The 12,564-nt window shown below is 36.0% G+C and overlaps 1 protein-coding gene across 15 annotated transcripts in view; it reads left to right on the plus strand.

The window, feature by feature from the left end:
* MYO3A (myosin IIIA) overlaps positions 1-12,564 on the plus strand; it is a gene marked incomplete at its 3' end in the record, with an annotated part of 121,909 nt that overhangs the window by 70,896 nt on the left and 38,449 nt on the right. For 14 of the 15 annotated variants that reach the window (XR_014580551.1, XM_083826224.1, XM_083826225.1 and 11 more), the window contains 3 exons: positions 1,690-1,816; positions 2,770-2,980; positions 5,121-5,268. The exons of the other annotated variant lie outside the window; for it this stretch is intronic. Coding sequence is in view for 13 of the 14 variants with exons in the window: in XM_083826224.1 (XP_083682350.1) it covers positions 1,690-1,816; positions 2,770-2,980; positions 5,121-5,268 (486 nt within the window). The remainder of the gene's footprint in view (positions 1-1,689; positions 1,817-2,769; positions 2,981-5,120; positions 5,269-12,564) is intronic. 15 annotated transcript variants of the gene reach the window in all.

Genomic DNA, 12,564 nt, shown 5'->3' on the forward strand with positions numbered 1-12,564 from the left:
GTATAGAATATCTTCTTCACTCCAACTAAAACCGAGACCTAAACAACACTTTATTTCTTTTAAATTTGTTTTTAACTGACTGACAGACTTTCATGGTAACTACTGTCATTACTTCCAGTCTTAAAACCAGACTGTTTTGTTTCAGGCTGCATGGCAAAATTAATAGAAAAGACTGGCTGAGATGAACAGTAATTTTGCTATATAAGATAGATCAAGCCAGACTTAAAACACACTGGAAAAGGGCACAGAAATGTCAGCAGCAATACATATTGTACGGTATAATGGCAGAAGTTAAGCTATCCATTTCGTTGCATTTCATGTGTCCCTAAGCTTAAAATGAAAACAATTGCTTAAAACCTACATAAACTGTGAGGCAATTATCCTGAGCATATTTTTTTAGAGTGAGATGGTCTAGTTTGTCTTGCTGTCACTGGAATAATTAATTTATTAACTGCTAGATTAACTTCTGAAAGTGCTGAAAACAAGATCAAGTCTTTAAGAGCAATTAGCAATTTTATCTGAGTAAATGATGCCTGATGTGGTACCAGCAAACTTTTGAATATTAAGAAAAATGCTGTGGAATTATGAAGAGCCCATCATTGTAACACACTAATCAAATTTACAAAAGTGCTTCTTGTAAAACTACTATAAAACTTATAAAATTGCTATTTATAAAATACACTATTACTGTGTGCCTCAGAATATATAGTATCACAGATTTCTAGATTAAAACCTAGTGTACTTTACAGGAACACCTCAGCATTTCTAAGCAGAAAGTACTCAGATCATCAAGTATACTGATAAATGTTCACAGTTCAGGTGAAAATTCACAGCTGAAAAATCACAGTTCAAATCTAAGTCAAACCTGCAATGAAAACATTCTTTCATTCATTGCAAATATGATTTTGTCCTATGTAATTTCTTAAAATTATTTACTGTATGTTTCACTTCATTGTCCAGACAAATATTAACCCTATTTCTAGGTAGAATCCCTATTCAGAAACTACTAAACCATTTGAAATCTATAGATGTTTAAATATGTTTAAATACAGTCCATACCAAAGTGCTATGGTGAGTACCCAGTTCCTAAGTGACATTCTGAGGTGTAAAGTGCTTTGCTAAATAGAGATGTGAGGCCTCATTCTTCTCCCATTGAAGCTCTTTTTCCAATGACATCGACAGGAGCTGTTGCTGACCTTTTATTTGGACATTGCTTCTGTGCACACATTGCTTCTGTGATCCAAAAAACTTCAATACAGATTTTTTGATATTTTTGTTGATCTAGGTATTACATTTTTAGACAAGGCTGTGCCTGCAGACACAGTGAAGGCTATATATAAATACCCTCTGAATTTCTTCTGTGCAAGAGGATTATGTTTACCACTGTTTTGAGCTTCCCCTACTCCACGTCAATCCTGTTTTGTAGACAAGTGTAGAAGAGAGATTAGGCAACGGTTTATCTTGCCCTCTCTGGGTGTCTTATGCTTGAAAGACTATGCTGAGTACAGATCAGATAATAATTGCTAAAGAAAGTATTCCTGAAAGAAGGGGTCATGTTGTAGACAGCGATAGAAAGTAATTGTTCCACGTGCAGGAAACACATGGCAGAACAGCATGCCCATCACACAAACCAAAGTGACAAACTTGTCAGGATATTAAGCATTACGTCTTTTTTAATATACTTTTCAGGAACTTGGAAGTGTGTACAGTGTTCTGGCTGCCATTTTAAATGTGGGTAACATTGAATTTTCTGCAGTGGTATCTGAACATATGATTGACAAGAGCAACATTTCCAATCCAGTAGCCCTTGAGAACTGTGAGTTTTTCTTGATTTAACATTGTATTCCTTTAGCATTTTAGTAGCAAATGTTACTGTAAGAAAGTTATCAGTGAAGACTGTATTCACATGGAAATTTTGCAAGAATAATTAAAAGTTGAAGTTAGATTAATTCCAAGCCCACCTGAATTCAAGCGTTGAAAGAAAAATACCCAATTTATGCACCTTATTTGACTAACCAGTTTACTGGCATTCAGGAAACATGACTAATACTGCAGATGCTTGAAAAGAAAATCTTTGGAATTTTTCCAAGGTTATTTGAACGTTTGATGGAGAACATCATTAACATTTTGAATATCTTTTTTTGTTTTCAGTTTCTTTTTTAGATCCTCATTACTTGTTCCCTGCATGTACATGTTGAACTATAGCTTACTAGTTATTTGGAAGGGATATCTTACATTATAGGTTGCAAGGAAGCAGAGGAGGGGAAGAGGCAAAGATTCTCAAGGAAGTTCCTGCTCATTACAGCTGGGGTGTAAATGTAGTCTTAATGCTGTATTTTGCACATTTTCCCATCATAGAAAAATATTGTGCAACTGGGAAAGAAGCAACCCTTTTTTGGAGCAAAGACAGCTGCAGATTATAGGGATGGATTATAACTGAGAGGGCTATTCACACCTCACAGCTTTCATGCTCCTGACATAGTCACCTAGATTCCCTAGCATTTCTCCATAGACAGTTTGGAGAAGCAATCTCCTTGATGGAGCAATTTAGACCACCTAAAGGCCTCTGCTTTGTCCCATTTACTGGCTACAGTGGAAGGTAGGAAGGCTGGTGACTAAATTAGGTACTGACCATTGGTTGGTGTGAACACCCTTTTTTGTCATAGTTTAAGGCCTTATTTCATAAAACATTGTACTTGCAGCCTTGATTGCAAACATACATATTTTTTCTTCAGAAGTCTGCCTCTGAGCTGTGACCTTACTTCCCAGGTGCATCCTTGCTGTGTATTCAGGCGGATGAACTGCAAGAGGCACTTACCTCTCACTGCGTAGTAACTCGAGGAGAAACAATTATCCGTCCCAACACTGTGGAAAAAGCCACTGATGTCAGAGATGCCATGGCCAAAGCACTCTATGGGCGCCTCTTTAGCTGGATAGTCAATCGCATCAACACTCTTCTCAAACCCGATAAACATTTAAGGTAAAAGAAGTCTTTCCAGAATAAAGAGAGATTTTTCTGTGGGAGAAGTGTGGTCTACACTGGAGCGTTTAGTGTCCTCATCTACTTTTCTCTGCTACTTTTTTTATTTATGACAGCACTAAATACTTTTAATCCTATTTATGCTATGCAGTGACAATACAGTAGATACGGATAGCACAGGCATCTGGTGTTTTCCTGTTTAACTTTTACTCATTTAACCCTTTGTAAAGTATGTGTAATTGTATTGAAATTACATGCTAACTATTTTTTTCCCTTATACCATTTACTCCTAACAGTCAGGTTAACTCTTTCATTCATCTGTTGATTACATAGGTTAAACTCTGCTCTTATTTGCAGCCATGTTGTTGCTTATGTTGCAGTTTTTACGAGTGGTTATATATATATATATATGAGTAGTTTCTGAACACATTTACTGAGGTTAATGTCCATTCTGTTCTTACAGAGTGACATTTAAACACACAGACAAAAAAGATACTGGGAATGAGGATACGATACCTTTTGCAAATTAACTGAAGAAGAAATTATACAGCTTACATTGTAGATTCTGTAGGTCAGGACCCTCTCTGGCTGCTAATAGCAGTGAAAAGGCATGAATTTATAACTACTTCAAATGGAATATCAACAACAAATAGCTTTGCAAATCTGGATTTCCTGGATTTATTTATTTATTTATTTATTTATCTATTGGTAACATCAGATTAAAGCCAAGGCTACAATCCTAAAATCTGTCCAAGCTTTCAAATATTTGGTTACAGTAGAACAGCGCTAAACAGAATTTTAATCAGTAAATAAAAGAATTAAATGCATGATAGATGGGCAGCACTACGAATCTGTGTGCCTCTCTCATGTGCCTGTTACAGAGTCCTTTTCAAATTGAATACTTACCATGCTGGTGAGGAAGGTGAAAGTTTGACCTGAAATACTCACTATACAAGAACAAAAAAACAACAAACAAAACAAAACAAAACAAAAAAACAAGTCTGCTTTGTTGTTATGGTAGTAATATATTTTTTTTTGCTATCTTTTTGTAATTAACGCTGGAAAGGAACTGGAAAGACAAATTGCAATAGTCTGATCAACAGAAATGTAATTTCCAGACAGATAAAATAGTCACAAATATAGGTCAAAATGAGTAAATGTCTTTGGTCCCTCCACCATGAAACAATGAAATTCGTGAGATGCTATTCAATGCAATTCTCAAAGATGCTATTCAAAGATAGCATTCAAAGTGCTATTCATTAGTATCTTGAAGCTCCTTCTCCATATCCAATTTCCTACACTTTTTATGAAAAAAAAAGGAAAGTCATTACAGATAGCCCCTCCAAGGTAGCTATAGATAGAATGTGTTTTTTATTTTAGTTTAGCTTGGAAAAAATGCTAACGTCAACTATAGGTTGTTATTAAATTATATTGTTATCTTATGTTTCAGCAAGTAATTAGAGATATTAGAGGGTTGTTACAATTGCAGAAATGACTACATATTCCTCAAAATGTCTTAGTTAAAATTTCAAACTGAAGTTTTAACTAGTAGTAGTTTTCTGGAACTTAATTGGTAATTTAAATTCATGTCACATTCCAGTACTGAATACTAGAAGTAGTTACTAGATGCATAGAAGATCTAGCTATTCATTTTTCAGGCTTTCATGTTAAAATAAGCAGTTTTAATTGCTATGAATAAGAAATATGAAGAAATATTATCTAATGTCATCAATCTTTCATTTCAAGGTGCTATTGAGTAATGCCTGCTATATTACAACAGAAACAAAAAGAACTGCATGTTGTTTCTGTACCAAGTCAGCTTTTTACAACAGATTATTAACTAGCAAATATTAGTTTAAAAATAAATTGTAAATCTTCCATATACTTATCAGTTGACTTGGTCATTACGTATTTCAGTATATCTGGTCTGCAAATACAGATATCTTTAAATTTATGTGCATTTATTGTATTTCAGATAAAAATGAATTGTTATTTTAAGAAAAATATGGCTTAGCAAAAACTATCCTGTTCAACTGCTGTATAGGTTTGTCCTATTATGCACTTTCATGAAACTATAATGAAGATAGTCACTATAAAATAGTTAAGGTACAACAATAAAAAGTTTATTTAATCTTTGCAGTGGAAATGATGATGGTTTGAACATTGGAATTCTTGATATCTTTGGCTTTGAGAATTTCAAAAAAAATTCTTTTGAACAACTCTGTATCAACATTGCCAATGAACAAATTCAGTTCTACTTCAATCAACATGTCTTTGCCTGGGAACAGGTATGTCTTGAATATTTTGATAAAGCTTCAGTATTGCTGAACATATAAAAGCTTGTCTCAGGAAATTACACTGTTCCTTCTCCATAGTAGGTCATAAATTGCAGATTATCACAAATGTTTTCCGAGTATGCATTATGTGAAGCACTGTTGGATTGCTATTTGCAAGTAAAATGCCTGCAAAAAATACATTAAACTTGAAATGTACAGTATCTAAGCAACATAACACAGTGATAATCAGACTGATGCAAATGCAGTGTTGTTTTTCTGAGGAATAACATGGGTGATGTAGTGTATGGTTCCACAGTAAAAACATAAATGAGTGGTAACATAATTTTTAAATGCAATGTTCATAATAGCTTACTAATAAGCTTAATGAACACTGAAATTCCATTAATAAAAACTGAAAGTATCACACTTAATTTGTTCTTGTTCAGGAACTAGATCATCTAAGCTAAATCATGATGGATTTAATCTAAATAATTTGATGTGAAACAGAGAAAAGGAACAGAATTTTAACTATAATAGTTTATGAAATTGAAAAGGACAGTGGAAAAAAAAAAGATTATCTCAACTTTCTAAATAATTCCGTAAAAATAATTTTAAAATCATTATTCAATATTGTTATTTGAAGAAATTACATGTCTGGGGAAAAAATAACGATCTCGGTAAAAACAGATACATATCAGAATGCTGAACAGTCAAAAACAGAACAGTCAACATTCACATTTTAGGTGAAATAATACTTTATCTGTTTTATTGAAATTACTGATTTTGTAATCCATAGAGCAAACTGCTCCTGAATACTAATTTTTAGTAGAAAAAGAGTATTTTGTCAGTTTTAAGCACTGCTTTTTTTAAGGATGAGACAGGTAGAAGTTTGGAATGTGTATGCAGGTATGTACATGTGTGTGCTGTTAGTCTAGAGGACTGAAGAGGATTTGATTTTAATTGGTCACTGTTTTTTTTCCTGATTTGACTTGTTTCAGGAAATGCTGTCTTGCACTCTTAGATCTTGTAGTTATTTTATAGATTTGGGGGAGATTTCTCGGTCACAAGTCTTTTCTTGTCTTTAATAAGATCTAAGAGAAAAATTAGCCTAGTTACTTAGGTGTCTTCTTTCCAAAGTGCATTAGTTCACAAAAAAAAAAAAAAAAAAAGAGCTCTGGGCTACTGCTGTTTCTAACAGCTTGAAATTGAAATAGCACAGACTGATGAACAGTTCATCCCAGCTAAATCCAGGCACTGACCAGGTCCCATGGATTTGCATATTTCCACTTTGCTCATAAATTCCCCGACTTGATCGTCTTCCACCATGGGTACATGCTTTCTCCAGCCTTTCCCTCTGGTCTCAGGAAACTGGAATTGCTAAAGGCAAGAAAAGCAAAGATTGTCAGAAAAAAGAAAAAAAAAAAAAAGAGGCAACAAAGGCATCGAGTATCTCTGCCTTTTTCATGTCATCTGACAATAGGTCCCTGCCCCAGTCAGCAGCAGGCCCCCATTGTCCCTACTGTTGTTTTACCTCTAAAATACCTGTGGTAGGAAGCCTTTCTTGCTCTCCTTTGCTTCGTTTACCAGACTCAACTGTAGATAGACCTTGGCTTTCTCTCTATGTTCTAATACTGTCTTAGTATCACTCCTCTTTTTTAATCAGACATGGGTCCAGTTCAGTGTAGTCTGCCTTTATTTGTTTCTAGGTATACTTATACAGAAAATTTTGGCCAAATATATTAATTAAGAGGTTTGTGGTTTTGCTATTTAGTAGGTACAGGTTGTTCTCCTGCAGACACCATGCTACAGATAGGTCAGAGTGGTTATTTTGCTACTGAGGAGACTGGGGGAAAAATGAGCTGATTTTGACAACATATGGTTTACCCATTTCTCCTTGTAGGAAATATGTATGACAATAGACATACCTCATGGAAGGGGAAGATGATCTTTATTTACAAAATCACTGTGTCATTTGGACCCACCTGCACTCATTCTCTCATAGATTTCATTGGCTCACATCCTCACACCAAACACCAAAATATGCGTGTTTTAAAGTGGTCTGGCCTGGATCATTTGTGAGCCACAGAGACAATAAAGGACACAACTGGAAAGTCTTCATCATGTCTCTTGAGTTCTTCTTGCTGAAACAATTTTTGGACAGATCTTTTACACCCTTTATGAGTCAGTAGTTGTTATGGGGCTGTCCTTTGCCTCAGAACCTTTTCTTCCACTTCTATAAGACAGGTCATTATCTGATTTTGCTTGTTTGGTATATATGCAACTTTATGACTACAGTCTGTTTTCTTGGTGGGCTTGTAGGAAAAGAAAAGGCATATGTAACTTCATAATACTGGCTTGTAGCAGCCTCCCAAGACATTACTACAGCAGTGTAGAAAGAGATGTTTAGATTATGTTCGTGCAACTACAGGTGTAAATCCCCACTGCTTCAGACCCAGGAAATGACAAATGTGTTATTATTCTTCATTACAACCCAATGGCACAGGATGATTTGCAGTATGATTCATAGTTATTATAAGACATCACTTTTCAGTTGTCTATAGCATGGTTGTTCCAGTTTTACATCACAAAGAAAGTCTTTGAGAATGCAGATGCTTTCAGAATCTTTTCTGTTCATTGTAATGCTTCTTCTGTGTTAGCACTAGTAATGTACTTTAATTGCGAGTACAGACCATACCTGCAGACAAATCAGAGAAAGCTATTTGCAGGAAACTTTAAAAAAAAAAATCCTAAATTTTCTATATATGAAAAAAAAAATCAAAATCATATGACTGAAATTAAAAGTTCAGCAGATAATTGCTTTTGCTAATGGTATGAAGTATCACTTATTTAAAAGCCAACCAATAGGACCACCCCCTCCTTTCATTAATGTGTCTGCCTGATTTAACACACATGTAAGAGTTTTTACACACATGTAAGGGTTCATGTTTTTAATTTTAAAGACGGGTGTTGTATTTTGGAGGTGTGATGCCAGCAGTTACCAAGACCTTTGCAATGACTTTTCCTTAGCCCAATCTGAATGTCATGCAGATGAAGCTATCTTATCACTGGGGACCCAGGCTAGTATCTCCCCATAATCCTGTGCAATGCCAGATAGATATGTCAGATTGTTCCATGTTTTCTCAGAAATCTCTAACATGACATTGCATTGCACTCTGTAGATCTACCCAAGGAAGACTGGGGAATTTCATTTCTTTCCCACTTCCCTTAAGTAAAACGTATAGGTACCTTTTTTCTTCATTTCTTGCTCTTTTTTGCTCAGTTCAGTTCCATACCACATGCAAATAGATGAAGTATATCTGGTGATAAGTCAAGGCCTAAATCAACTGATCATAGCCTAGTTCTCAATAAACCCATGTCAAGCTAGTTTCATAACTAAGGAAGGTGAATCGTTTTTTTGGCAAGGTAAGCAATGAAAGCCGATACTAAATGAACTCATGAGACTAAATTGTACTTTCAGTGTTGCAGGTAACATGTTTTTAGCGTTGTCAAGGGGTTCTTTCCTGTATCTGAATCTGAAAAGTGATCACAGCTTTGCTTTCCTCAGAGGTGTGGCCTACTAAAATATAGCCTCAGCAGTGACAGGAATAGTATTTTAGAATGTGATCAAAAATCCTGAGCTTTGTTGTTCAGGAAATTCCCCAGGCAGCCTCTCTGAAGAGCTTCATTACCATACAAAGATGCCCGTTTATATGGGCAAATTACAGAGAGCAGTCACCCACGACCCTTCAGGACGGAGCACCCTCACTGCAGTTGTCTCAAAAGAATGAATGAATGTCATATGTCTTACATAACACGTTTACTGGAGTGATATAAGTGGCCCAAAAAATGATGTGGACAAGAAAACAATTAGACATACCAAAATATACTGGATTGTACCATTCCCATTCACTGAAGAGAGAAAAATTGGTCTTACTGCTCGTGTATCATCTCTGTGTTAGTCTTTGATGCATTGATACAGTAAATGAGAGCAGTCTGGGTAATGTGTAAGGAAGAACAGCCTCTGGTTTCCCCAAGGAAGAGTTTATTTTTTCCATGGACTTCTGATTATAGGAGGTTTTCTCCTTTAGCTTTTGTTTGTTTTACCTTTAACTTTTTTGCACCAAGTGATGTTGAAAAAAGTTCTACAGGAATGAAAGTTACAAAGAGAATTGCTCAGTATTCAAAAATCCATTATACTAAATGTTTCTCATAGCATGTAATGTCACTGTTATACTCCTGATGTGGTTTTGCTAGTTTTCAATAATCTTTTCCAACTTTTTGGTGTATACCATATATGTCAAAGATGAGGTGAACAGGCAGAAAAAGTAGGTTCACAAAGGGATGATTCTGATTATTGTAATAAAATTTCATGCAGAATATAAATACTTTCCTACTGTGCCCACACTTTTCCAGTCCAAAACTATATATGGCCCCACATCAATATTTGCAGAACCAATGCAGAATAATAGAAAATGTTTTGTGGTTACAGGGGATACCCAGGGCTGCTCTTTAAAATTCCTTGTTACTGAAAATATAGAATAGTATTTCTTTCTCTTCTAAAGGACCTCAAAAGTCAGTGTTTGTGTAAATGGTATTGCAACACCACTGAGGCTACACTTGTGCCTCTTGTGGGGTGTTCAGGCTGTCAGTAGTCACAGGGTCTGCCTCTGCACAAGGCTAATTGTGTAGTGGCAACTGGAATGATTGCTCCTATTCTGTGATGGAAAATAATAATCTAGAATTTGGACTCATGGATGAATATGCAGATTAGAATGAGATAAAATATTTAATTTGCCTATTTAATATTTAAATTTTATAATGATTTTGAATCTGTTTGGGTGGAAATCCAAACCTTATGTGAAAACATCATATAATTTTCTTGAATCAAAAGGAATAATTGCATTTCATAATGAATTTTCCCTTATCATGCACATCTAAGGAACTAAGAGGATGAGGTATAAGCCATTCAGCAGCACCCCTCTCAGACCAACCTTTTTAACTCCTTGGTTCCAGATTTAACAAAGCACATAAGCTCCATCTCTAGGTTCCCAATTCACCTTTGACTTCCTAAACAAAAGTTGGAGCTAAAATACTTTGTTGGATCTCAGCCTGGTTCAGGGGTACAACTAATACCATGTTGTCAGAGATTGCCCAGCTTTCATCGTGTGCTTTTTCATGAACAGAGATCGAGTCTGCCTAGAGACTTCCAAGGGACACTGCTTATGTAGCAGCAGGAGGCTCAGGGTATCTACTACAGCAGAGTATCTGTGTGCCAGAAGTCAAAATTAAAGGCATTTTTTCTTTATTGTTGAGTACATATTTGTATTTAAGAATAAAATAGGTTAGGCCTGAATACAATCTCCTTTCCCTGATTTAAGAAGAAGGCTGAGTATAGCCTAAACTAGATTAGATTCCCTGTAGGCAATGGAGAAAAACAGGTAGATCTGTCTCCACTGACTGGGGAGGTAATGTGGGCTCTCAAATTAGTCACTTCTTTTATGTGTATATTGTTAAGTGGAATGAATGCTGGCATGAGCTTTTGTTAGGTTAATAGTAAGCAAAGGACAACTTTTGTGCCTTCAGTCCTGTCCTTCATGGTGTTTCTCTAACATGTAAGCTACTGTACTGATGTAAGTTAATTCTCTGCTAGCTCCCTGCTCTGCAGGTAACATCGTCCAGCCAGCCAGCTTTCCCATTTCTTTCTCATTTTGGATTCTTCTATAAAAATTAAACAGTGTAATGTCAAATATCTAAAATGTTTTGGAAAGTGGTAAGGTTATTGTCAGTTAGAAGGATGCTACTTTTTGCATTTTATATATGCAATGTGTTTTTTTTTTATTTGTTTGTTTGTTTTGGTTTGTTTTTTTACATTCGTGTAACAATCTTCTACCTTAACCTGGAAAATGTTTATTTTGAATTACTCTCTGGTGTTCCTATTTAAACCAAAGTGTCATTGTACTACATTCTCAGAAAAAATTGCATTACTTTTTTTTATTAAGCATGAAGATAATTTCCTAATGTAACTAATGATTCTTTTGTTATTAAGTGAAACCAGGCTGCACAAGCCAATATTACCTAGTTTTGATCACAGAGAAGTCACCATAAAATACTGAGATGAGATAGGAGCCCAAGTATAAGTGAAACTCAGTCATTCCTTTTGACATCCCATCTATAGGAATACTGTCTAGTGGATTATGCTTTAGAATTTCAATGAGCAGCTGCTATTTTAAGGATCCTTCTTGTCATAAAACATCATGGGAGATTACAGCATCCTGTAGCTGATTCAGCTTATTAATTCAAATAAGATCTATTTCATTACAGTTTCATGATGTGCATCATGGAAGCTTTTCTGCTTGCTGCTTGTATCTTAATAATATGGTTGAAGACCAGCAATTGCATAAGAAAATGTAATATGGTATCTCTTAATTCTGAGCCATCTGTCATGCCGGAGCCTGGAAGACTTGGTTATCAGCCATCCTCCAGGAGCCCATGGGAAGTGATGAAGTGAACTCGCTCCATATCCTACTGGGCAGATGGTAGCATTACAGAAACTGTCAGCGCTCACATCCCATTCAGTTGTCAGGATGCAGGCACAAAAGGCTGAGTGGTCACATACACCAAAGGCTTTGAAGGTCAGGCCTTGCGCGTTGGCAGTGCGGGAAGGGGGAGCTGATGTTGCTGCTATGGTGTTGCAGAGAAGCTATTAAAGAGTTCCTTTCAGTTTCAAGGAGATTTCCTCTATCAGTTCTCTTAACCAGCCCTTCTCACAAGCATTTGAAGTAGGAAAAAGTCAATCATTAGGTGTGTTGTCTAAGAGAGGAAGTCCTTTGTCAATCATTAGGTGTTGTTGTCTAAGAGAGCTTCTTTGAGGATGTCAGTGTCACTGAAACACTCATTTCTGACAGATTCATCCAGAGCAGTATCTTCTCCAATATCTTCCCTTTTCCCCCTTGATAAGAGTAGTCCTGATAACCCTGAGCAGTAACAGCTGGTTTCATGAATGTAACATCCGTGTGTCCGTACAGCCATAGCCCGCGGTTAAGCTGCCCCTACGCCACTGTTATCTTTGGGAGATAACACAGACTCATTCCTTTCCTGCCACTAGCTCCTACAGGTATATAATTAACTTCCTACCTATATCAGTGATACATTTATTACTCTTCTGTCTTGTTCTGCTACTCTGGTCATTGATTAAAATGAGAATCAAAACTCCACCTGTCCACTGCTCCAGGGGAAAAGTGAATGAAGTTAATATTATGCACCTGAGATGCAGAGCCTTCATGGGGCTGTAGGAGAGATTCTTATTGT

Source organism: Anser anser, assembly GCF_964211835.1.
Source record: "Anser anser genome assembly, chromosome: 2".
Classification (NCBI taxonomy): domain Eukaryota; kingdom Metazoa; phylum Chordata; class Aves; order Anseriformes; family Anatidae; genus Anser; species Anser anser.